The sequence below is a fragment of the Pan troglodytes genome, chromosome 16 (assembly GCF_028858775.2).
Source record: "Pan troglodytes isolate AG18354 chromosome 16, NHGRI_mPanTro3-v2.0_pri, whole genome shotgun sequence".
NCBI classification, from domain to species: domain Eukaryota; kingdom Metazoa; phylum Chordata; class Mammalia; order Primates; family Hominidae; genus Pan; species Pan troglodytes.
Window position 1 is genome coordinate 55,697,902 of NC_072414.2, and position 27,594 is coordinate 55,725,495.

The 27,594-nt window shown below is 37.3% G+C and overlaps 1 protein-coding gene across 30 annotated transcripts in view; it reads right to left on the reverse strand.

The window, feature by feature from the left end:
- The window catches only part of HERC1 (HECT and RLD domain containing E3 ubiquitin protein ligase family member 1), a 285,017-nt gene that overhangs the window by 97,543 nt on the left and 159,880 nt on the right, over positions 1-27,594 (reverse strand). For 21 of the 30 annotated variants that reach the window (XR_010151727.1, XM_054667631.2, XM_054667632.1 and 18 more), the window contains 12 exons: positions 27,144-27,365; positions 23,730-23,882; positions 23,469-23,601; positions 21,874-22,065; positions 19,518-19,739; positions 17,412-17,585; positions 13,002-13,116; positions 12,793-12,913; positions 10,524-10,695; positions 7,577-7,916; positions 6,999-7,119; positions 1,020-1,071 (listed from right to left, as the gene is read on the reverse strand). Coding sequence is in view for 29 of the 30 variants with exons in the window: in XM_054667631.2 (XP_054523606.1) it covers positions 1,020-1,071; positions 6,999-7,119; positions 7,577-7,916; positions 10,524-10,695; positions 12,793-12,913; positions 13,002-13,116; positions 17,412-17,585; positions 19,518-19,739; positions 21,874-22,065; positions 23,469-23,601; positions 23,730-23,882; positions 27,144-27,365 (2,017 nt within the window). In the remaining variant the exon portion in view is untranslated. The remainder of the gene's footprint in view (positions 1-1,019; positions 1,072-6,998; positions 7,120-7,576; positions 7,917-10,523; positions 10,696-12,792; positions 12,914-13,001; positions 13,117-17,411; positions 17,586-19,517; positions 19,740-21,873; positions 22,066-23,468; positions 23,602-23,729; positions 23,883-27,143; positions 27,366-27,594) is intronic. The other 9 variants (XM_063795112.1, XM_054667647.2, XM_063795111.1 and 6 more) reach the window with 1 other exon arrangement.

Genomic DNA, 27,594 nt, shown 5'->3' on the forward strand with positions numbered 1-27,594 from the left:
TAAAAAATACGTTAGGGCAGGCATGGTGCCTCATGCATACAATAATCCCAGCACTTTGGGAGGCCAAGGTGGGAGGACTGCTTGAGCCCAGGAGTTCAAGACCAGCCTGGGCAAATAGGGAGACCTTATCTCTACAAAAATAATAAAACTAGCTGAGCATGGTGGTGCACACCTGCAGTCCCAGCTACTTGGGAGGCTGGAGTAGGAGGATCCCTTGAGCACAGGAGTCCAAGGCTGCAGTGAGCTATGATGGTGCCACTGCACTCCAGCCTGGACAACAGAGCAAGACCTTGTCTCCCAAAAAAAAAAAAAAAAAGCAGCAGTACCAGTTAATAGAGAAAAATGCTTAAGAGAGTTTTTAGTTATCATTGGATTTACATTATCTAAAACTGCTGGGTTTTTCCTCAATTTGTACACACAACCATGAGTTAACTATACTATTCATTAACAAAAGACCTTAACTCTCAATGACACTCTAATTTGTTCCTCATGAAATTTTTAAAATATTTTTTATGTAAGAGATAAAGCATCTCTTATATGCTTTATCTTAATAGGCCAAGAGGGAAAAAAAATAGAAACTTTTTATTTCAACGTGTGTGTACACGTGTATGGGGTAAGAAGTTCTCCCTGTAACACCATTTAAACTGTAACAACTCTGTGAGCTAAAACATGGAAAATTATGTAAATAACCCCTTTCCATCATAATGGAATGTACTGTTTTTAGAATTTTATAGGACTTTTAAAAAGTCAAAATACATGACAAATGAGAAAATAACTGATTATTAACTCCTAAACATTCCCAGATTTTTAAAGCATATATATTTTAAGAAAATAGTCTTCGTTTTAACTCTTCTGATAAAATGATTCTGAAATTTTTTGCAATTACATTTCAAAGACAATCAGATCTAAATACATCAGATATAAAAACAGCTTCTTAATTTATTTACTATGCTCTTTTTTTTTTTTTTGAGACAGGGTCTCACTAAGATATTTACTATGTTCTTAATACTTACACTTACCTCTCTTTCTGTGAGATGCTGCCAAATCCAAATCAACATTTCGTCTGCCACTCTATTAAAAGTAAAAAGTAAATAAATAAAATTTAGTTGTGAAAAGTATTTTAAGATTAAGATTTAATAGAGTATTAGAATAGAAATTCATGTAATTACAGCAATGTCTTACTTATTCATCATTCAAGTCAAACTAATAATAAAATGTCCCTAAAAACCCACTGAACATAGCTATAAGGAGGCTCAAGCACATATAACTCTGAAACACTAACTAAAAAACTCACATTAATTAACATTGCAGAGTAGCAGTAGTTTTTGTTACCTTTTTTCCATTGGAATCTTTGTCTTTTATCTTCCAGACACAGTATGATCTTATTAGCACCTTCTGGATGCCTAAAGCCTTGAAGTAGTGCCTTATTTTCCAAAATTACTACTCCTTCCTCTAGCTTCACTTTCTTTTCAAAACTTCCACTAGCCTTCGCTAGGTGTTTAGAAGAAGAAAATCTGATAGTCTCCGTACTAACAGAAAAATAACAGTACTAAACCTCTGGTAGTATTTGAAAAGATTTTTAAATGTCTTTTTAAAAAACCTATTACAATAGAGAAATCTCAAAACTGGTGAACTACAGACAGTTTAATAAAGCAGTGAAGGCTTACAAGAACAATGGAAGTATATTTCTGTGTGTTACCTGTGTATCTGGTGGGGGGATGTAGACAACTGCCTACTTGGCCCATATGTACAGCCGACCATAAACAAATCATATATGACTTAAGCTTATGCATAGACTTGACATTATGGTATCAGCAATTTCAATTGTACTCCATCATACAATCCAAAAAGCTTGTGTCAAAGAAGGCCCGGAAGTGACAAAACAAGGCCGGGAGTGGTGGCTCACACCTGTAATCCCAGCACTTTGGAAAGCCAAGGCAGGTGGATCGCTTGAGGCCAGGAGTTCGAGAACAGCCGGGCCAACAAGGTGAAACCCCATCTCCACTAAAAATACAAAAGTTAGCTGGGTGTGGTAGCACACGCCTGTAATCCCAGCTACTTGGGAGGCTAAGGCAGGAGAATCACTTGAACCCAGGAGGCGGAGGTTGCAGTGAGCTGAGATTGTGCCACTGCACTCCAGCCCGGATGACAGAGCAAGACTCCATCTCAAAAAAAAAAAAAAAAGAAGAAGAAGTGACAAAACAGATTCATTTGGAAAATGTTATATAAAATCTTTATCTGGTCATATATATAGATACATGTACCCCTGTTGCAGATAAACACACATTTTCTTATACTCACCTACCTATGTATCAACAGAAATAAGTATTATATATTCTTGGACCATTTGGTGCTGGATAAAACACCAAATAGTCATCACAAAGCTCCTCAAGGCATCACTGTGTCAGGCAATAAAACATTTTCATTACATAGTACCTTTGCCATGAGGACTCATGGAAGAAAACAATCTCAGGCCTCAGAACCAGAAAAATCTGGTTCTCTTGAACAATTTTGTTTTTTATCTTTTAGACACTGTGAATTATGTAACTCATTATGCTTTTCCTGTGTGGTGACCAACCTCTAGCAGAACACCACAGGATATGGGCCAAGATAAGAATATCTTACCCAGGGCTTTATTTTCCTCTCTCAGCCTTTTTCAGTCCTAATTCATTCATCTAAATTATCCTTTTGTAAAGTATCTGTTTTCATATGCTAAATCAAATCCTGCCAGAAACGAGGGAGCCATGGAATAGACTAGAAGGGTGTAGCAAGAAATGTTAGTAAAAATGACACCTGTCAAACAGTTAAACTTACGGTTGGTATTCTGTTTTAGCAAGCAGAGAATAACAGTAGATAACACGTCATATAATACATTTTATGAAAGGTTAAAACAAAGATTTAACATTAAAGTGGTTAACTTCAAACATTTTAAAAAGCATTTCATTTACGAACAATTCAGAATAAATGAGGTATCAAAGATATGAATGGTGATCTTAAATAACCTCATATAGTATAGAAGGGTAACATATTTCAGCTGGAAAACCCAAACTGTCCCAAGTGCTTGCTGCTCTTCATCCACCCCAGGCTCTCTGAAGCTGAAGGCTTAGCCCAGGTCTCCCTTCATCTGAAATGGAATCTGCTTTCTCTCTAGTTCTTGTCTTTTCCATCTTTTGACACTATCTTTGTAATATTCCATAAGGAAAGATGATCAAAAGTCAATCTGGTGTTTTTTGTTTGAGACAGTGTCTCACTCTGTCACCCAGGCTGGAGTGCAGTGGCGCCATCTCGGCTCACTATAACCTCCGCCTCCCAGATTCAAGTGATCCTCCCACCTCAGCCTCCCGAGTAGCTGGGACAGGTGCACACCACAACACTCAGCCAATATTTTTTTTTTTTTTGTATTTTTTTGTAAAGACAAGGTTTTGCCATGTTCCCAGGCTGGTCTTGAACTGCTGGCTCGAACTCCTGGGCTCAAGCAATCCTCCCACCTCAGCCTCCCAAAGTGCTGGGGTTACAGGCGTGAGCCACTGCGCCTGTCCCAATCTTTTTTAAAAATGGGGTTTTTTTTAGTCTTTTTAAAAATTTTCTAAAAACTAAGTGAACAACCAGAAAACCTAACAATCTTAACAATGAAATCTAAGCTCAATCCTCCTCCATTGATCTGTTGTCCCCATTTATAATTTTCCAGATGTTTTAAATTGTATTACCAAATTTATTCTTCACAACACAGTTGAGGCAAGTACAACAGGCATTATTCTCCACTTCAAAGATAAAGAAACTGGAGCTCAGGAAGGTTAAATGTCTTGTACAGGTCAAAGTCCATGGTGAGTTTTAACCCTATTCTGAGTCAGATTTCATAGCTGATTTCCCAAAAGTAAACCACTTTAATTTTACCCATCCTCCTTTCTATATTTTCATTTCAGTTGAAAGGAGTTATTAATCATTTACAATATGTAAAGCACTGTGTAGGAGATATCGGGGCATTTAGGAAAAATAAAAACCAAAAAATCCTAGATTTCTAGAGGGTTTACTGGGAAGACATACTAATAATACATAAATAAGTCCAACATAAGACAAACAGTGAATTATTAGAGATCCTAACAAGCTGTCATGGGACAACTGGGAGAGTAAGGTAGCTGGGAAAGCTTTCTGGAAGAGGTAACATTTTAGACAGTCCTTCAGCGAAAGACAGGATATCAGCAAGGAAGCCTAGGAGAACTTTTAAGGCAAATAGTGCCTTAGCAAAGGCTCAAGAGGTATGTTTGGGGTCTGGCAGATGAACTACTATGGCAAAAATGCAGACCACTGCAGAAGAATACTGGTTCCAAAAGCAGGCAGGTGACACTTCCCAGAATCTTTGATTTCCGAGTAGGCAGTGCAGTCACTCCTAGATTTGATCAGTCTGTAATTTGGACTTGCGTGGACTAGCCATCTCTCTGCAGTAAGACAAGATGTTTGAGTAGGAAAGTAGCACAATCAGTAGGTAGGTGTTTTGTTGTTGTTATGTGTGTTTCCAAGAGTTCTAATTTGGAAAGAAGTGTCTAAGGAGCAAAACTGGAAAAAGTAGGGGGACCAGTTTGAAAATACCTACTCCAGAAACAGGTAATAGGGCGCTTCAATTAAAGAAAGGAAAAAACCAAATGCATGTGGAAATTTTGCCAAAATAGATTAGACAGTTATTTATAAATTTAAAAATAATTTCCTGACTACCTACCACGTGCTATTATAGGTGCTTGGGATACAGAAGTGAATAAAACAGCAAAAAATTCCTGTCCTTAAAGAGCTTATATTCTAATGTAGACTAAGACTAACTGATCAATGAATAACTAAATTATACAGTAAGTGATCAGTGCCCCAGAAAAAACAAAGCAAGGCAAGGGGGACAGGAAGTGACTATTTGGAAAAGAAGGAAAATTGCCATTTTAAATAGGGTGGTCAGCACAGGCTTCATGGAAAAAGTAACATCAGAATGAAGACTTGAAGAAAGAGAGGGAGTTAGCCATGCAGGCAATAGCATTCCAGTCCTAAGAAACAGCCAGTTAAGGCCCTAAAGGGAACTTGTGTTGCAGATTCATGGAACAGCTAAGAGTCCAGTGTGGCAGAAGGAGAATCACTGAGAAGAGTAACAGAAGAGATCAGAGAGGTAGTGGGACCAGACCATGTAGAGCCTACAGACCCCTGTAAGAACTTAGACTTCTAGTCTGAGAAAAGGGAAGTCATTGCAGGACTCTGAGCAGAGAAACGACATGATCTATGTTTCAAAATTATTGCAGGGTTGGCAGCTGGGTGCAGTGGCTCACACCTGTAATCCCAACACTTTGGGAGGCTGAAGCAGGAGGATCACTTGAGGCCAGGAGTTTAAGACCAGCCTGGACAACAGAGCAAGACATAAAAATTTTAAAAAATTAGCCAGAAACGGTGGCACATGCCTGTAATCTCAGCTACTCGGGAGGCTGAGGCAGGAGGATTGCTTGAGCTCAGGAGTTCGAGGCTGCACTGAGCAGCCTGAACTCCAGCCTGAGTGACAGGGTAATATCTTGTCTCAAAAAAAAAGGTAAATTATCACAGAGTTAGGAGACTAGATAATGAGTCAGACTGATCAGATTTAAAAAATTGACTGACAGAGAAATAAATGAGCACAGGAATCTCACTAGACTATAAGACTGCGAGTGTGAAGTGGAAGCACAGAGATATTAATGCAGATGAAGGAGAAAACCAGGAAGTATAAACAAAATGTCATGATACAATGAAATGTAAAGACACTGTTCAACTTTCCTTAGATGAGGAATCCTTTATGGAAGCTTTTTTAAAACAATAACTTATTCTTTATGTAGCACTTTATACTTTTTCAAAAATATTTTCATATCCCTTCTCTCAGTTCATACAACAGAGGAATTTCAGAATTACACATGGAGCTTATAGATAAGTTCATCTCAAACGCTAGCATTTCTCTATGAGCTGTCACATGATATGACCAAGATCCCACAGCTCTTTAACAGTAGAATCGAGACCAGAAGCCAAGTCTGACACATCACCATATACACAACAGGCACTACCATCTTCGTATCACACAGTAAGACACTAAAGCCCAGGGAGGTCATAGCACATATAGAATCACACACAAGGCAGAGGAACAGCCAAATTGAAAACCTAGCTACCAATTAACTCCAAGTCCAAAGTTCCTCAAGTAGAAGCAATCTTCTAGATAGTTTTCGCTTTATATTTTACCAGTGACACTGTAGCATACCTTTACCTCACTTCCTTTTTATATAAATTAGCATCTTATTTATCTTTACCCTAAATGCCTGCAGTCTAGGTTCTGGGGCTTTTTTGATAGTTAACAGAGCTGTTAAAAGATTTTGAGTAGAGGAGGTATAAACAGATTTGTACTTTAGATATATTAGTCTTGTGAAATGTGGAAGGTGGGCACAAGGCAAGAGGTGAGGCAACCAGTTTGAAGGCTTCTGCACACGTCCACCCAAAAGAGAAAGTTTAAAACAGAGTAGTGGCAGAAGGAAAGGGAGAGGAGAGGACATTGGAGACACACTAACGGTAAAATTTTTAAGACTTAACTGGATTGGGAAGGGGTGGAGAATAAAGGGATCAGGAGATAAGAAAAAAGAGTCAAGGATGATCCCAAGTTTCTTGCTTGGATAGTTAATGTACCACCTACTAAAATAGGGAATAAAAGAGAAACAGGTTTGGAGAGAGACGAGTTCACTTGTAGATAGGTTAAGATTGGGGTAACCCAACTCATTCGGGTGGAATGTCCATCAAAGAGTCAGATATATGAATTTAGAGTTTAAAAAGAAGTCAGAACAAGAGATTGAAACCATTAACACATATGTGGTAAACATATATGCAATATTTCTCTTAAAGTTATTTTTGAAAAAATTTTTATATGTCTAAAACAAACATATTACTTACTCTAACCAAAGCCTTACATATCTATACCTTGAAAACAAAAATCTTTCTTTACTGAATCTGGGTATACCTACCAGTGCGTAACCCTCTTCATCTGATTCAGGCTGAGACAAATCAGATTCACTCCTCGATTTGATCAGTCTATAATTTGGACTTGTGTGCACTAGCCGGCTCTCTGCAGTAAGACTTTCACTCCTGTCTCACATGTACAAAAAAAAAAGTTTTTTGATTTAGGACTGTTAGTGAACATAAAATTGAATGGAATTGCAGCACAGAGATAATATACACACACAGGGAGGAGTAATGTCAGTTGACAGGAAATCCTGACTCTTGTCTGAGCACAAAGCCCTTCTCAAAATAATTTGCATGTCACTAAACTACAGAGCAATGCAAGTAACTTCACATGCTTTTTCACTGCTGTTGTTTATATATATGAAAAATTGTGCCTCCTCATTTAATCAGAAATTTATAGCCCATGCTGAATCAGTATCAGTATTTACTTCACTTTAAATTCATCCTAGTCAATTTGCATTTCTTCTTTCATGTCTATGTTAACATCAGAACACTGTAACTTTGGAAACAAACCATTTCAGTGCATAAAGTAACAAAGGGAAGTGAGTAGGTCATGTTTTCAGTGTCTAGTCAGTCCCACCTGGTCATAAGTCCACTCCCTTCAGAGGCACTTGTTGAAGGTTGCTGCAACTGTCCTTCTTCTCTTCGCTTCTGAAGCTCATCTATCACAGGACTTACTCCTAATATTAACAGGGCACACCGATGGATCACGGAGTTGCATGCAGCAGTGTACACATCCTGACCCTCAGGAAGGTCTGTGCTGACCCTTCGCTCTTGCTGAGACTGAGGAGGTGGATCATCAGCTCGAGCCCCAGACCCTGCCCCACTGTTCATTCTATCTCGGTCTCGGCTACGAGCTACTTCACGGGCTGAGAGGAAACACTGAAAGATTTCTGTAACATGCAACACAAAAACAAGGTCTTAACACATGGGGAGAGAAGAGCAAAGAAAATAACAATAAAAATAGTCAAAAAGTTTGGACCAAAAACTTACTGAAAGAGGGAAAAATTATTTTTTAGACATTATATACAACATAGTTAACTTAGTTAAAATTACATTTAAAATATACGAAAATACTATATTTTCATAAAAATTACATTAGGAAATACTAATCTGCCTTTATAGAATTTTAATGTAATCACAATTCAAATGTTATTAATGAATTGGATCAGTTATTTTCAATGTATGGTCCCAGACCAGCAGTACCCACATCATCTGGGCGCTTGTTAGAAATGCAAATTATCAGGCCCACCCCAGACCTTCTGAATCAGAACCTCTAGGAGGGGGACCCAGCAATCTGTGTTTTAAAGGCCCTTCAGCTGATTTTGAAGCCCACAAAAGCCTGTGAAGCACAAGGTTAAGTAAAAATAACTGCTTATTTCTAAAATGTTCACAAGCTTGGTGTGAAAAATGTGAGGTTTCAAAAGAAAAAAAAAACGGACAAAATTTAAGTTATATTAGTTACAACAAAAAATTCCCTTTCCCCTTCCAAAGTCCATATAATCCCTAACATCTACATTTTGCTGTATCTTAAACACATTAAATAAGCACTGTCACTAAAGGTCTTTGCTGAAACACAATTTAGTTTTAATATATGGGGCAAGATTGCCTCCAGAGTGAGATGGCATCACCAGGAATACCCATCTGATGCCAGCCTTTCCATCAGTGGAGTTAACAAGGTTCTGATGCAGTGGTAGATATTTCACATTAGAAAAGAAATTTTTTGCACAAATTTGGAGCGAAGACAGTATTCTTCTTTTTTCCTTTTTCTGTTTTTTTTTTTTTTTTTTTGAGATGGGGTCTCACTCTGTCGCCCAGGCTGGAGTGCAGTGGCACGATCTCGGCTCACTGCAACCTCCACCCCCAGGTTCAAGCGATTCTCCTGCCTCAGCCTCCTGAGTAGCTGGTATTACAGATGCGCGCCACCACACTGGCTAATTTTTTGTATCTTTAGTAGAGACGGGGTTTCACCATGTTGGCCAGTCTGGTCTCGAACTCCTGACCTCGTGATCCGCCTGCCTCGGCCTCCCAAAGTGCTGGGATTACAGCCGTGAGCCACCGCACCTGGCCCAAAGACGGTATTCTTAATGGGAAACCAGGCCAAAAAAGTTGGTAAAATACTAAATTCATCAGTTAATATGGAAGTACAAACTTTAAAAATTGATCTGTATATTTTATAAAATTGTGACAATATTTTCGTTATGCTATTAAAAGTCCCTTATTTCTACAAAAATCAAAGCAATAAACCCTCTCAGAGTCCAGAGCTAGAAATCAATCAAAGTGGTTAAGAGAATGGTCATTGGTGTTTGGGGCAGACCTGGTTCTAATTCTAGCTGCTACTAACTGTAGCCTAAGTCATACAATTTTGCATCCTTAAACCGTAGTTCATTCATCTTTAGAATGAGGTAGTACTAGAACTTTAGACAGTTATGATAATGAGCTAATCTATGCAAAGAACTTGACCAGTGCCTGGCATATATAGATGCTCTAAAAGCATAGCTAGTTTAAAAAGTATTAGTTCCCAGATGACTATCATTCTTTTATTGTAATTGAGGGTTATACTTTACTATATTTTCACCTTCAGTCTGCTTCCAGGAATTTCTAAACTAAGTTTATATTCAACTGCAAAAGTTCCCTCAGCCTAGGTTTTTAAAATACAATTATTTTCCTTCCCCATCTCCAACTCCCTTTACTCCATTTGGATCTTTTTCCTTTTGTTTAAATTATGTTTAGTCTTGTTTCAAGCCCCCTCAAAAATCATTTTTAGAAGTATGCAGAACACAAATAAGTTGATAATAAAGTTAGTGCCAAGTTAATTGACAGATACAGACAATCTCAAAACCAAAGGCATTGCTGATCATGTTTTAGGGTACCGACTGAATGCACACTTTAACTGGAAATAGCCAAATCACTCAAAAGATACTAATAAATGTTTTAAAAGCTTTGACACTTCTCTTTAAACATATAAATAACTACCTTTAAAAACTATCTGAGCCTTGGAATATAAAGGTATGAAAAGTTTTATGCACCCAGTCAATAGCAGTCTCATGTAAATTCTTGCTCCCTATCGAAACAGCAGTGTAGTCAGTAGGTGAAATTTATAATTTTAGAAGTTCCACACATGGAAAACATTATGGCTCTCCTAATAGGCATAGAAAGGGGCTCTCTTCCTCACCGCTCAGACGTCTTCGAGGCTGGTGGACAACTTGTTGCCCTAGAGGACATATTTTGAATGGCCCTATCTGATGACTCATGAGTTTCATTTCATGCATGAGGCTCAGTGAAGCAGGTACTGACATTCCTGCTTCCAGAGCTTCTCAGCCCTGAATATGTAACCCAAAAGCATCAGAATAGTACTAGCACAGTTGTAGGAGCCCCTGTCAGCTAATACAAATTGAGATCACCAGCAGAATATAAAGTCCTTTTAGAAAAACTATGGAGAAACTTTGCCTTTCTCTTTCCAGTTAGTTCCCCTATCAACAAGCATGCCACAGTTTGTATCTAGAAAGTAAGAAGGGTATACTCACTGCCAGCTGTCATCACTTCATGTTCCCGTTCCTCCTCTTCATCCTCTGGCTCCGGATGCCCCTCTTCCCGGTCTCTCTCAGCCTGTTCTTCCATTTCAGCTTCTTCATCAATAGTTCGAGTAAATGAATGCTCCTGAGGATCAACATCTGCAGAGTCCTGGTTTTCTGATATCTTAAAGAAATTATCAGAAACTACACTAAATACATTTTTTCCAAAATCTTTTTAAAACTTTAAAAAACCTTTAATTTTTTATCATGGAAAATATTGTTGATATCAGTAATAACACATGAACTTTACTATAAAAACCCAAAAGATACACTAGATAAATCTTAAAGATTAGAAATAATGTATGTACACAAAATATAGAGACACATATATGCTCTTTCTTCCTCATTATTTTGATTAAAATGTCATGCTGTAAATTTATTCATATCTATATTGCTATTCAGCTATAAATTCCTACAGAGCTGCAACTTAGTAAGTTGTAATGAACATGATACCAAGCATAAAAGGTAATTAAGGCAGAGAATTTTTATTCTATTCCATTTTCTTCAAGTTGTTTATGTTACTATTACTCTGCATAAATGTTTAATAATTCTAAATTTAAAACAGTATTCGTTTTAATTTTTTTTCTTTAACTTTGCCCCTGAACAAACCAAAAATTAGAAATCTGCTAAGGACAATGTTGACTTGATTTCCCACAGTGGTTTCTACCTAGCAGTCATCTAGACAAAGGAAAGAATCCTTAAAACAGATACTCAGACAGTCATAAATACAATTCAATATAAAGCACAAATGAAAAATTTTAATTGTATCATCAGATCCATCATAAAAGTTACCTGTGACTCGTGACCATTAAATAATTTAAGAGTTTTACAGAGATGGGGATACTGAGTAGTCAGACTCACACAGTACATGTCATTTATCCCCATATATGAGTTTCAAATATGAGCCTCAACAAAATGGCAAATTAATACATTTCATGGACTTCCAAGGTCACCAACAAACAGATCCACAAATACTAAGTCAGTATATGACAAAAGTCTACAAATGGAGAGAAAGAGTTTGGTTTTTTAAATCTAAGGACTAAAAATGGAGTGCAAAGCATCTGATTAGTTAAGTTTCAAAGTCAGCACTACAAAGATAATGTTTTATTATCCAGGCTTGCATTTATAATTTTACAATCATGTTATCAAGATTACCAAGCACTTTAGAAATTATCTCCTTTTTGCTGCAAGAATTACTTCTGGACTGTTCTTAATAAGTAGTTTCGGCCAGGTGAGGTGGCTCACGCCTATAATCCTAGCATTTTGGGAGGCCGAGGTGGGTGGATCACTTGAGGTGTTCAAACTCCTCACTCCAGGAGTTCAAAACCAGCCTGGTCAACACGGTGAAACCCCGTGTCTACTAAAAATACAAAAAATTAGCAGGGTGTGGTGGTGCATGCCTGTAATCCCAGCTACTCGGGAGGCTGAGGCAGGAGAATCACTTGAACCTGGGTGGTGGAGGTTGCAGTGAGCCAAGATCGTGCCACTGCGCTCCAGCCTGAGCGACAGAGCGAGACTGTCTCAAAAATAAAATAAAAAGCAAGTAGTTTCAATCTTCATTTCCAATGGTAGACAACTCTAATCATCAGAAGGCCTATTTTCCTAATATTCAGCTAAAATGATTCCCCATTTGATTGTTACCCTTTCGTCCTAGTTGTGTCCTCCGGAACAAGGAAAACATTTATTTCCTCTCTTAAGAGAAGCTCTTTAAGTATTTTTAAGGCAGCTATTATGTGACACACACACACACACACACACACACACACACACACACACACACCCCTCCTTGGTTTTCACTTCTCTAAGCTGAATATTTTTGATACTTTCTAGTCCTTGTATGACATAATTTTTGTACTTTATCAATCCAAGGTATTTCTTAATGTCCCTCAATTATGGCACCCCAAATTAAACAGGATAATTCAAATGTGGCCCGATCAGCACAAAGAGAGGAATAATCATTCCTATGATTTGAATCATTCAATTTGTTATTAATATTTATGCAGCCAACTAAAGTTTCTTAGAACCAATATCACACTTGGTAAATGTGAGGTTAAGTAAATCTCAAATCTTTCCTTTTTTTTTTCTACTAGGAAAAGAACTACTCAACATGTATTGAACATATGCAATAACCAAGGCACATTTTTTTCTCACATAAACCAATTTAGAGCTAGCTCTCACAGCTTGCAGAAAAACATAGAAATTAATTGATTTCAAACTTTACCCATCTGTCCCGTGATGATGACCTTGTTTGAATAAGTTCAAGGTTCTTGCAAGCAAGTAAACGACTTCGAACTTTGTATACACAACGGTACACTTCTGATAAGTGTTTACCAGGTTGATATCTAAATGAAGAACCAAAATAGAAAAGTTACCTAATTTCTGACATCATGAGAGCAAATATTTGTCTGAGGATAGTTTTAAGTTACTTGCCGGCTTTCTCCACATGCTTGACTAAGTAAATTTGTGTGTTTCAGAAGAGCTGCAAGAACAAATCTAGACACAGTGTCCAAGAGTGACTCATTACTTAAAGTTGCACTGTCCCAATCTGAAAATAAAAATGATGCATTGACATTTAAAAGGGCTCAGAAAACAGTTCAGAGGTAATTTTTATAGCTTTAGTCATCCAACACCTGAATTTTATCATCTTTCTAAACTGTTACTTAACAAATGCACCTCATTAGATCCCACTTACTGTTCCAAGCGCTGTGGATGTAGCAGTGAACAAAACTAAATCCCTGATCTAACAGAGCTTATATTCTTGTTAGGAGGAGGCGGGTGGGAGAGAAAATTTAAAAGAAAACATTAATATGACAGGTAAGTGCTATGAGGGAAAATAAAGCAGGGTAAGGAGAACAGGGAGTACTGTATATGTGGGATTACTATTTTATATAAGGTGGTCTGGGAAAGTTTCTGATAAGGTTACATTTGAGCAGAGATCTAAATGAAGTGGGGGAAAAAGCTTGTGAAAATGGGTCCCCTCAGAAAAAGCTAGTGCAGAGGATCTGGGATGGGTTCAAGGAGGCCAGTGTGGCTGGGGCAAACCGTGCATGCACAGAATGGGTAGAAGACATCAGAGAGCTGGCTGGGGACCAGATCCCAATGGCCTTGCAGGCCAGTACAAGTCCTCCAGGTTTTACTTGGGGAAAAATGAGAAGCAGCATTAGAAGGCTTTGAACAGAGACACAACATGATCTGACATGTATTTTTGAAAGCTCACTCTGCTGAGTGGAGAACTGACTTATAGGGACAGCAATAGCAGAAGTAATTATTGCAGTAATTCAAGTGAGAAATGATGATGACTCAGAAAAAGGTAAGAAAAGCGAAGGTAATGACAAGTGGCTGGAGAGTCCACATGCATTATGAAGGTAGAATTGACAGGATTTGTTGATAGATCAGATCTGTGATGTGAGAATATGAGAGAAGTCAAAGGTGATTCTAAATGTATTTAAAATGCAGTTGGCATTTACTGAGAAAGGAAGACCACATGAACAGTTTCGAGGGTAGGGAGCTGGAATCAGGAGTCTAGTTTTGAATACTCTCCATTAGACATTCTAGAGGAGATAGTGAGTAAACTAGTCATATATACATGTATCTGGTATTTGACGCCATAAAAGTATATACTGTGAATACACGTACATTTAAGTGGGTAAGAAATGAAACAACATTTCTTAAAACAGAAATGAAGACATGTAGTTGAAAACCCAAATCACAACATTAGATGATGAGGACTAGTCAGGTGCTTTTTCTTCCCATTCTTTTTTTTTTTTTTTTTTTTTAAGAGACAGGGTCTCACTCTGCTGTCCAGGCTAGAGTGCAGTGGTGGCTACATAGCTCACTGCAGTCTCAAACCCCTGGGCTCAAGCGATCCTCCTGCCTCAGCCTCCTAAGTAGCTAGAGTTACAGGCATGAGCTACCACACTCGGCCTCTTCCCATTCTTAAATTCTATGTTGGCATACCAGCATTGTACTTTAACAATGTAGTATATTCAGTAGATTTCAAATGGGGGTGGGAGAGTTATTGTCCACCCTGCTCCCAGAGGGACTGCTAGTCTCCGTTCATTTGACAGATTTGCTAAATATCTGGGCTACTTATAAACAAAACAAAACCAACAAAAAACGCGCTTGAAAAATTTTTAGCCTCAAATTAATTTTGGTTCTTAATTCCTTCTTAAAACTCTCCTCTCCAGAGATAAAAATGTTATATGTTGGTTTTCATTTCAGTATGCCTAAGTCAGAAATTTAAGTTCAGACTTATCCTGCTTTATCAGTAAAAAAAATTGACAAGGACAAATATGCCAGATTTTAAGAAAATCTTACAGCCCACAGAGAATCTTAGAATGACAGTCCTCATCAGGCTCTTAAGAAATCATCCATTCCATGGAATTGCTTGCTATTCTGAGAACTGCTATGACTAAAAAATCCAACAAGACTCCATTTCAAGGAACCTAATATTCAATTTTAAAAGCAAACTAAAGTAACACTCTTTGTTGTGTTTTAAATTTAGCAGGTATTACTCTCCTATGCCATTTTTAAAATAATGGGTTCCTTTAAAACACCTTCATTAAAGTTATGTTCATTTCATACCAAACAACAAAGAATGTTTCCACTATTCAGGAATAAAGTCTATGCTTACAGTGTATAAGCAATACAACAAACAGACCCATACAACCAGTTTTTATTCACCTTATATCTAGTTTTTTTTTTTAGTTCTCACTGCAAGGTAATAAGTGATAATGTGGTATAGAAAACCTAACTGCATATCCCAAGCAAATGTTACAAATATGAAATATCAGAAAATACATCTTAGAAAGTAAACTTTTTTCCTCCTCATTACTATTTCACCTCTGGTAGGAGTCACCACAACAGAATGAATGAATAAATGATTAACAAACAAAATGGGGCCAGGCGCCGTGGCTCACACCTGTAATCCCAGCACTTTGGGAAGCCGAGGCGGATGGATCACCTGAGGTCACGAGTTCGAGACCAGCCATGGCCAACATGGCATAAACCCCATCTCTACTAAAAATACAAAAATTAGCTGGATATGGTGGTGCAGGCCTGTAATCCCAGCTACTCGGGAGGCTGAGGCAGGAGAATCGTTTGAACTCGGAAGGCGGAGGTTGCAGTGAGCTGGGATCACGCCACTGCACTCCAGCCTGGGCGATAAGAGGAGACTCTGTCTCAAAAAACAAAAAACAAAAAACAGATGAGATTAAACGTTCAAAGATGTCATCTTATTGGCAGATCTGAATAATATGTATCTCATTTCATTTTCTTTATAAAAAATAAAGGCCAATAAAAAGTAAAAATGAATTTATTTTTGCCATTTTGATCACACAAGAAAGAAAATCCAAAAAAAAGGGACAAAACTAATGACAGGATAAGAGATTGACACAGAGAAAGAAAACTAGAGATAGGTGATTCTGAACAATCCCGATCATTGTTAAAAAAGCAAAGGAGCTAAAAAGAAATCAGGTACAGCCTTTGAAAATATGTACATAAAATTAATTTTCTTTGTTGTTGTTGCTTGTTTTTTGAGGCAGAGTCTCACTCTGTCACTCAGGCTGGAATGCAGTGGTGCAATCTTGACTCACTGCAACCTCCGCCTCCTGGGTTCAAGTGATTGTTGTCCTTTAGCCTCCCGAGTAGCTGGGATTACAGGCACACGCCACCATGACCAGCTAATTTTTTTTTGTATTTTTAGTAGAGACAGGGTTTCGCCATGTTGGCCAGGCTGGTCTCAAACTCCTGGCCTCAAGTGATACCTCCCACCTCAGCCTCCCAAAGTGCTGAGATTACAGGCATGAGCCACTGTGCCCAGCCTATAAAATTAATTTTCTCAAATAATATTAGAAACTGAAATATCACCACAAACTTGCATAGTACTTTACCATGGTACTTAATAGTACATCTTATCTCAAACTGGAATCTTCACCAGCACTCTAGAGTAGGCAAAATGTTTTATAGATGAATACTGACCACACCTATAGCTTAGACTTCTAAGTACACATCCTTTCAGTCATTAAACCATGGCTTGCAAAGGGAAGATAATCGTTAAACAGACTCTTAAAATAGATCCATTTACATAGCACAGAATATAACAGTCTCCCTTATCCATGATCTTGCTTTTCATGGTTTCAGTTACTTGCGATCAACTGTGGTCCAAAAATATTAAATGGAAAATTCCAGAAATAAACAATTCATAACTTTTAAATTGCATGCCCTTCTGAGTAGTATGATGAAATCTCACGAAGTCACTTAGTACCCTCTTGGTTATATGATCTACTGCTGCGGTATCACAGTGCTTGTGTTCAAGTAACCCTTATTTTACTTAATACTGGCCCCAAAATGCAAGAGTAGTGATTCAGTTAGCATATTATTGTAATTGTTCTATTTTATTATTGTTGTTGTTAATGTCTTACTATGCCTAATTTATAAATTAAACTTTACCATGGGCGAGTATGTACACACAGGAAAAAACGTAATGTATATAGGGTACGGTACTACCTGTGGTTTCAGGCAATCTACTGGGAGTCTTGGAACACATCACCCGTGGATATGGGGAGACTACTATACTTTAGTAAAATGATTACCTATAAATGTATTATATAAATCTCAATTTTCACACAGTAGGTTTAAGTGGGAACACATGTATATAAAAAATAGTTACACTATTTTCCACAAAGGGAAAAACAAATTGTTTAAAAATGTTAATAAAATACCTTTTTCTATTAAAAAAAAAGGGTGATCCCTATGATTTTCACTTACATATATTGCATATATATTTGTGAGCATTATGAGCTAACTACGAATTTACTCCCTTTATCTTCTTTATCTTACCTTTACTAACAGCATAGTCCTGCATGCTGATCCAAAGGCTTCGGGCAGGCTCTTTAGAACAACCCAATGCCAAGTCTACATAGACAGCAATTTCAGGCCGCAATTTATAATCAAAAGGCTTCTGTTCTTCATTTCCAGAAAGTGCTACTTCTAACAGGCAACTCATACATTTATCTAAAAAAAATACTCACGTTACCAATTTTAACATCATAAATTTTGGTGCTACAGATAAAATCTTACCACATTTATTTAATGATTATGAAATGATAAACTTCAAACCATTTTAAGTAGATGCTACCAAGGTAAAGTCCTTTAATGTTTTTCAGTTGGAGGTAGTATCAACCCTTTTACATTCTCCAAAAGGATGTGACACTCTACCAATTGTGACACTCCAAAAAAAACTCTGGCATTTTGCAGTCAAATGCTTTACCTCTAAGCTATACCCTACAACTCTGGCGTTTTGGCAGGCAGAAGCCAGAGAAACTAAATGTCCTACACATGCAATGGTCTTGTATAACAAAAAACCAACTCGTTCAAAATGGAATGATATCCTCTTTGAGAAACGAGGAACCATTGAAAATGCGACTAGACCTTTTTTTAATAGACTTAAGTAAAAATAATCGGTTAAAAATGATCCATGTAAAAGATACCATGAACAATTTCTCAATTGATATTTATATTTGTACAGGTGGTTCCTAACTTTTCAGTGTGACATTTCACATTCAGAATTCATTTCACATTTAAAAAACAAACAAAACCATGTTCTAAGTGATGATGAGGTTCTTGGGCTAGTATCAAAAATCAATTCAACCCATAGTATAACTGAATTATTGTATTTTTATAATTTTACAAAGGCTAATACCTTTTTCTAATACATACAAGTAAACAAAATAAAATTTTAATAGTTTCATGATTTTATAACTTAAAAAGTGAAAAATAACATTAAACAGAAATTGATTTTCTTCATATTAAAGACCAGTTTAATTGAGTAAATATAACAGAAATATGAAGAGGGTAGAGATAGAGATACTTTTGTTCTCAGGAGGTCCTTTAGGACTGTCACAAGGTTAAACACTGACAGCAGTGGAATTATCTTTATCATGTTAAAGACCCCTTGAAAAACCATGATTTTACTTTCTTTAACAAAATGTTTCATAAACACCAGTCCAACATTCACCAGCCATGGCCAAAATCACTTTCTGGTTCATAAATGAAATGATGAATGTACACTCATATTTGGAAATGGAGGAAAATCCTCAACTGCTTCCTTCACTCCCACTCTCCAACCCTCCAAATCCCAAAGTATAATCTCATTTTGTTTTGTTTTTTCTTTTCTTTTCAGCTCTCCTTCTTTCCTCTCAGTCTCTCTTAGACTTTCCTTCAGGGACATGTTGAGTCTCTTTGTCTTATCAGAGAAATAATAAATTTTAGATCTAATAATATCATGTAGCCTGTCTAATCCAAATCATTATTTTATAGAATCAAAATTAGAAGCCTAGAGAGATTAAAGGACCAATTCTAGATAAAACAACTGGATTATCTGGGGTACCGGATAAGTCTTCATGTTCAGTCTAGGAACTAGCCTGCCAGCAATATATACAAATGGAAGATGATGGAGAAGGGAAATCCTAAAGGCACTTTAAGTGGCGAAGAAAAAATTAGGACATAATATAATGTCAGCATGAAAGCAAGACAGGCTGGGAGGAAAAGAGGCTGCCACTCACATCTGAGGGGTGCTGCACTGATAAGTCATGGTTAAGTACTCTTACAGTGCTTTACATTCTGGGAAGCAGTTTCATAACCTCCAAGCCTCAGAAGATAAGTGATGAAGCATTGAGTTAGATGACTTGCTCAAAATGAGTGATAAATGTGACAGAGTAGGACCAGACCTACAATTTCTATTTCCTCTGGGGGCTCTTTTTACCACATTGTGCTGCAGGATTTAACCATTTTTCTTAGGGCTCCAAGTCATAGCCCCAGATTCCCTACACTGCTAATGTTGCAATTGGTGCCTGTCAGTTCTCTATTTAGCAAATCAGAATAGAGAAATCTCCAACTGAGGTACAAACAGGCATGTATTTTAAATGCTGCAGAGAAGCACATTACCCAATTGAGGAGTGTCCATTTCTACACCGTCACTGAACAGTGGCGTTTTCATCCAATATGCAGTGTCCTGTTCCTCTGGAGACACAGGGGAGCCCTGAAGCATGCCACCAAGACACCGCCCAATAAGGAGAGCAATTGTTCTTTCTAGATCCACAAGCCATACCCAGGACTGAGCTGGCTGAGGTAATGGCAGACCAGCAGGATCAATTAGTTCTGGCCCTCCTAAAGACAAAATCATTAGTTATTGTGTCTTTATCTGGTACTTTTAAGATTCAAAATATTTCTCATAGTCTCCTACCGTACTGCAATAAGATACTGATGCAAAATATTTTATGATGAAAACACAAATTATAATACTTTCTGTATTTTTTCTCTTTACCAGACTGATTTAAGATAATATCCAGAGAAGTTATGCTATCAAATAAAATTTTCCTTGGAAAAGTTACTAATTTTAAGATAAACATTAAAACAACATATGACAACATTATTCCAATCAATTATATTCCTACTTTTCATTACCCGGACCAAAATTCACTATCTTTAGGGAGTATTCTGAGTTTATTCCTCCAAAATCAACACACAAATTTATCCATTAAAATGACATTCAAGATTGTTTAATGCTTTTTAAGGCCTGAATTCAGAATTGTCTTAATACTAAGATCCAGACCCATGCTTTCTTTTTTTTCTGGGGGGTGGGGGTGGAGGGGAGCGGACAGAGTCTCGTTCTGTCACCCAGGCTGGAGTGCAGTGGCATGATCTTGGGTCACTGAAACCTCTGCCTCCCAGGTTCAAGCAATTCTCCTGTCTCAGCCTCCCAAGTAGCTGGGAGTACAGGTGTGCACCACGGTGCCTGGCTAATTTTTGTATTTTTAGTAGAGATGGGGTTTCACCATGTTGGCCAGGCTGGTCTTGAACTCCTGACCTCAGGTGATCCGGCGGCCTCAGCCTCCCAAAGTGCTGGGATTATAGGCATGAGCCATCATGCCAGGCCCAGATCCATGCTTTCTTATTGTACATTTGTTTTTAAAAGTTCTTGACTTCACGAAATGACAGCTATAAGGAACACATACCAATGAAATAAAAATAGAGATTGAAAAATCCAAAAAGCAGTTATTTGAAATGATAATGGATAAGTTATCTAAAAGGAAAATGGATAAATGATTAATAAAATTACTCAAGAAAAAAAGATGGCACAAATTCAAAAAATAGGAATAAAGAGGATATAACCATAGATATACTAGAGATTTTTTAAAACCATGAATATTATAAATAACTTTATGCCAATAAATTTGAAAACCAACAAAATAACATTCCTGGAAATATATATATTTCCAAAATGGACTTAAGAAGAAACATAAGATGGAAGGGAATACTAATCACTAAAGAATGAGAATTGCCAGAGTCTGTCTACAAACAAAACACCAGGGCCAGATAGTTTCACAGATAAATTCTTCTAAAACCTCAGGAAGAGATAACTCGTATCTTATACAAATTATTTCAGTGAACAGGAATAAAAGAAAGTTCCGCATTCATGCTATGAGATTAGTATAATTTTGGTAGTAAAAACTAGGAAAGGATAGCATGAAAAAATAAAATTATAGAAAAATATCAGTTATAAACATAGATGAAAAAATAAAATGACACCTTACTAACCTGATAGACTGAATCTTAGCAAGTTCTGAGACGCTTTAGAAAAGAATAAACTGGCCAGGGGCGGTGGCTCCCGTCTGTAATCCCAGCATTTTGGGAGGCTGAGGTGGGCGGATCACAAGGTCAGGAGTTCAAGAACAGCCTGGCCAACATGGTGAAACCCCGTCTCTACTAAAAATACAAAAATTAGCTGGACGTGGTGGTGCATGCCTGTAATCCCAGCTACTCAGGAGGCTGAGCCAGGAGAATCGCTTGAACCCGGGAGGCAGAGGTTGCAATGAGGCAAGATTGCGCCACTGCATTCCAGCCTGGGCAACAGAGCGAGACTCCATCTCAAAAAAAGAAAAAAGGAAAGAATAAATTTGGAACAACTCCATATAAAGCCTAATCAACATCCTGATATGGTTGTAAATTTGACACTTGGACTAAGTGACACTTGATCACTGAACTGTATAATGTTAAAATAAGATAGGCCCTCAAGGTCATCTTTCCAACCCCAATGCTTTTCCTTTTATGCTCCAGCCCAGGATTCTTTCCAATAAAATAAGAGGACTTACTTAAATTTGAAAAGCTTTTAAGATTTCAGTGATGAAATTCCTTTGATAGCCTTAGGATAGATAGACTCCAATGGAAAAACACAGTGATGTGTGCAAGAGGAACAACTTTTCTCAAAGGCATTATTTGCTCTTTTATTGTCTTTACTTACCATGAAGAGGCCACTGTAACTCCTGGTCTTCTAAAAGATCAGCAGCTGGCAGGAGTCTATTAAGGCAATCAAGAGGTGGCAACAAGTCGAGGAGGTAACTCAATAAAGGCCGAGCCACTGACACAGGGAGTAACAGCAGGGAGTTAACAATCTGGCAGAGCATACTGCCAGCAGCTGAGACGTATATCACATCTATGAAGGGCAAGAAATTAAACATGGGACAATTGTTTCAAATGAACTTTAAAAAAAGGAACCTAATAAATATTATTTTAGCTTGGAACTAGAGTAGACTCATTCAATAACTCTCTGTTGAACACCTACCTGGTAGCTGATGTAGTATCAGTGTTTATCCACTTTCAGAAAGTACCACCAACAAACACTTTATAGGAAAGCATATGTATCCTCCATACCAACAAATTCAAAGGATTAAAACTGTTTTCCTTAAAATTCATTATGAATTTCTCATTCATTAATTTATCTTCATTTTATAATTTACTCAAGAAATATTTATTTACTCAAGAAATATTTATTGACATACCAGGCACAGTTCTAGGTCAAAGGGATACAGCCTTGAAGAAAGTGGTTAAAACTTCCTGTCCCCTTGGTGCTTACCTGCTAGTGAGGGAATGCTTTCATATTTTTTAAACAAAATTTGCTTTTTTAAAAATCAAGATCACCTTAAATCATGTGTTTTTATAATCCATATTGGTTTTAAATCAATTTTGTTTCAATATTTCATTTTATATCAGGGCAGAGAAGGCCATTCAGAAATGAGCTCAGTTTGAAAATATTTTAGTTGCTGTGGAACAGCCAAATGGAGGTATCTAATGAGGAATGGTTTCAGTTTCACAGTGTTCCCTTCTTTCTTTTTTTAGTGGGGGAACTTCAGGGGCAGCTGGTTTTAGATAAACATTAAATTTTGGTTGTCTTTTGGATAACCAAGAAAAGACACCCAGTAGGCAATTAAAGAAAGGCTCTAGGACTCAGGAAAGGTGTTCTCAGCTAGATGGAAATATAGGAGTCATTAATATGCACATGGTTGTTAAAGACACTGAGACTAGATAAGACCATTGGGGGAGGAAAGAGGATAGAAGGCAAAATTCGGAGGATCCTCAATATTAGAGGGCATGTCCAAGGAAGAGGAGCCTATAGGAACCCACTGAAAAAGAAGAGTCAGAGGAAGAGGAGAGAAAAAAGGACTGTGACTACACAGAAGCCCAAAGAAAGAATTTCAAGAAGGAAAGTGAAAAAATGGTAAATGCTGAAGAGAAAGGTAAAGAAAGAGCAGGTTTAAAAAAAAAAAAAAAAAAGAGCAGATTAAAAAATCTCACTTTCTGCCATTTAAAATTAGTATTTTTGAGTTTATATCATCCAGTGCGTTTAAATTAGGCCTCTGTCATGCCAAGTAGACTCTTTCTAAGATCAATCACTGCTAACACTACCCCCAAACCAAGACTAAAGGAATCTTCAATAGAAGGAAATTCAAGACCATTCCTATTCCAGTCAGAGGCTTCTGGCTCTCTTAAGACTTTGGAAAGGCAAGTGTTCTTGCTTCTTAACGACTGATTAAATTTGAAATGAAATACCAAACTCACCTCTTAATTTTTCTCCAACACTGCCATTCCAAGGACTTTCTTTGAGCAAATTTGCAGAACGTGAATAAATATCTGTGGCATGAGGCAACAAAAGCTGAAGATGTTTATGAAGCAATGCCACACTGCTTGAGTTCTAAGAAGAAAAAAAGTTCCTAAATTACTACTTTGAAAGATTCAAGGTGCAAAAATATCATGGCCTATCCAAATATCTGAGTTTCAAGGTCCCTGATAGATCACCATAAAAGACAAATAATCGCATACCTCACTAATGTTATTGATATGGCAAAATGCCAGCAGCTGTTTCTGTAGTGAACATAGCAGTTCATGAAGATGAGCAGGCTGACTGTTTTCTGATGATGATGTTCCAAGTAGAAATTTATCACTATTCTTTTCTAGCTCTCCAAATGCTTGATCCTAAAATGACACACAAACGAAGTTTATATGTGAAGTGCTTGAAACTGAAAGTAACAACCTACCATAAATCTGATTTAAGCAACATCATATGGGCTGGGTGCGGTGACTCACACCTGTAATCCTAGCACTTTGGGAGTCCGAGGCAGGTAGATCACCTGAAGTCAGGAGGTTGAGACCAGCCTGGCCAACATGGTGAAACCCTGGTCTCTACTAAAAAATACAAAAATTAGCTAGGCGTGGTGGTGGGCACCTGTAATCCCAGCTACCGGGGAGGCTGAGGCAGGAGAATTGCTTGAACCCCAGGAGGCAGAGGTTGCAGTGAGCCAAGATCACGCCATTGCACTCCAGCCTGGGCGACAAGAGTGAAACTATGTCTCAAAAAAAAAAAAAGCATTATATCCTTTCTCCCATTACCAATTTTTAAGTATTTGCTATAACCCTTATGATACTAGCTATTAGATGGTAAAATTCATCAAGCTACTTCAATTTGTTTTTTCCATTAAAAAAAAAAAAGCAGCTGGGTGCGGTAGCTCACACCTATAGTCCCAACACTTGGGGAGGCCGAGGTGGAAAGACTGCCTGAGGTCAGGAGTTCAAGACCAGCATGGGCAACACAGCAAGACTTCATCTCTAAAAAAAATTTTTTTTTAAATTAGCTGAGCATGGTGGTGCACACCTCTAGTCCCAGCTACTTGGGAGGCTGAAGTGGGAGGACCACTTGAGCCCAGGAGTTCGAAGCTGTAGTGAGCTATGATGGTGCCACTGCACTCCAGCCTGGGCAACAGAAAGCCTGTCTCTAATAAAATTAAAATTAAAATTAAAAAAGAGATATGACAACTAAATACAATGTGTGATTCTGGACCAGATCATGAAGAGGAAGGGCTGGGGTCAGAAACTGCTATAAAGGACATTATAGGGGCAACTGTAGAAATGTAAATGTAGACTATATATTAAATAACAGTTCTGTATCAATGTTAAATTTTGTGAATTCAATAATTATTCTCTTGTTACATAAGAAAATGTCCTGGTTTTTTAAAAATACATACTTAATACATGCTTAAATACTTAGGGGCAGCCAGCCATCTGCAATTTACTCTCAAATGATTTAGAGAGAACAAATTTGGCTGAAGAGCACAGGGGAATTCTTTGAATGATTCCTGTAACTCCTCTGTGAGTTTTAAATTACTTCAAGTTAAAAATATTTTTTAAAAAGAGATGCTTTGTATATTTAGAAAATATCAAAACTCTATTTTAAAAAGTTAAAAGCACCATTTAAACAACTACTCAAAGAAAATGACTGCTACTATAATATTTTTTGGTGTATTTCTTTCCTTTGTCCTTTTAAAATATTTTTCATAATATTGTACTGCATATTCTATTTTTGGTCTGCTCTTTTCCAATGGAATCATAAATGTTTTACATATTTTCATAAACCATGCGTATATAAAATATAATAAAATATTCCATTGAACACATGTACCATAAATTACTTAACCACTCCTCTTTTTTAGATATTTCTGTTATTTCCAACTTTTTTTCCTGTAAATAATCATGTGCTGAATATCTTTAGGCAGAAAATTTGGTTTATGTGTACAATATACAAGACAATATGGGAACACTGTAGGGCCCTTGCTCTAAGTTGTTAATTAGGACCATTATTTTAAAATCTTAGAACAAATTTGGTTTAAATCACATCAGAAAGAGACAATAATTTATTATTTCTACCCAAAAGCAGTTAGTATTTTATTTCCATTTCCATATAATATATAAATCTGCCTTTGCCCTAATATTCCTTACAACTTTGTTGTAACATTCCTTATAACTTTGGGAAAAATTTTTGGTCATTAACAAATGGCTATATACACAATATTGTTCTTATCCATTTGCAGCCATTACTCCTTAACATCAGATTAAATTTACATTCTTAAATCTGAAAGAAAAGAATTTTGTAGGAAGAATGTTCACTCTGACTTAGTGATCAACCTTTCAATGTGGGTGGGATAGAGCACTAAGACTTGTATTGGAAGAAAAAGAGTACATAGACCAGGCCCTGAAGAGCCACAGGAAACAATATGAATTGATACACAAACAATTCAAAGTTAAGTTGCACAGTGCACTCTGATCCTGTAAGTGCTGATGAGTACAGAGATGTGTAGCTATATGCATCTCTGGCTAGATGGGGTTATTTGGGCAAGGTTTCCCAGAATAGTCAAGTCTTACATCACAGATTGGTAGAGAAAAACAACAAGAAATACGTGTACAATGTACAATTCTGGAAAAGGATGATTTCAGATAAGAATGGTGTGTGAGCCGATGATAAAGGGTCTGAAGGGTTGTGGTGGTGGTGGTGTTGTTTTGAGATGGGGTCTCGCTCTGTCACCCAGGCTGGAGTGCAGTGGTGCGACCTCAGCTCACTTCAGCCTCTGCTCCCTTGTTCAAGCAACTCTCCCACCTCGGCCTCCTGAGTAGTTGGGACTATAGATGCCGGCCACCACGCCTGGCTAATTTTTGCATTTTTAGCAGAGACGGGGTTTCACCATATTGGCCAGGCTGGCCTCAAACTCCTGACCTCAGGTGATCCACCCAACTCGGCCTCCCAAAGTGCTGAGATTACAGGCATAAGACACCGCGCCTGGCCTGAAGGGGTTTTAATTTAATACAAAGAAGTTGTATTCTTTAATATAAAGAAGTTATTTAATACAAAGTTATTCCAGCAGTAAGATGCTGAGAAGAAACCAGCAATAGTGACAATAGCTATAACATTATTAGCACTGAATCATAATGATCTGGCTTAGAACTCAAAGAAATGGCAGGAAAAAAAGATGAATTTAAGAAACACTAGAGATTTAGAATTAATGGCATACTAATACAGGGAAAGCTATAGGGTCCACTGTCCTCTATCCTACTGACCAACCTATTCTCATTCAGTACCAAGTACATTGTTTCATTATAAGATTATAACTGGCAAGGTTAATCCCTTGCTCATTATTATTCTCTCTAAAAATGTTCCTATTTTATTCTGTTTATTATTCTACAATATCAGAAAAATCTGGTAAAATTCTAAAATAAATCCCTTTGAAATTCTCAATTACATGTTATTTGGTCCCCACAATATTTCAGAAACCCTGACATGTTTTTCCCCTTGAGGGAGAGGGGTCTAGAGTTTGATTTCTATCATAGGTGTTTAAATGTCAAAATACCTTGACTAAAGAGATCCCTACCCCTTTATTCTTTTTTTACTACAATGAAAGAACAACTTACCGTATAAAATCCTAAATTTCTTAAGAGGGTCTTCATCAAAATTTCAGCCAGGTGGGTATCTGGATGGCAGCTCTGAGTGCCGTAAGGTTGATCTGACAGATTTCCGTAGCCAGTACACACAGAAGATAGGTCAGCAGCATCAGAGGGTGAACTATAGCCAAGTAGGGAGGCTACATGGGTATGATCTTGCAAACTTGTCAGGATGATATCCAGTTGCATTCTCTAAAGAACAATAAAATAGGAACAAGTAACTAGCGTAATATGCACTAGAAAAGAACACAAAAGGATCCCAGAAAAAAACTATACTAATCCACTTACTAGCTTAATAAACAATCATCCTCAGGAAGTACATAATTATAAAAACTATCCAATTAATCCCATTTAGGAAATGGGATTTAGGAAAATGCAACTTTTTTCCTAAATAAAAGGTTTTTATTTCAGCCTTCATTAT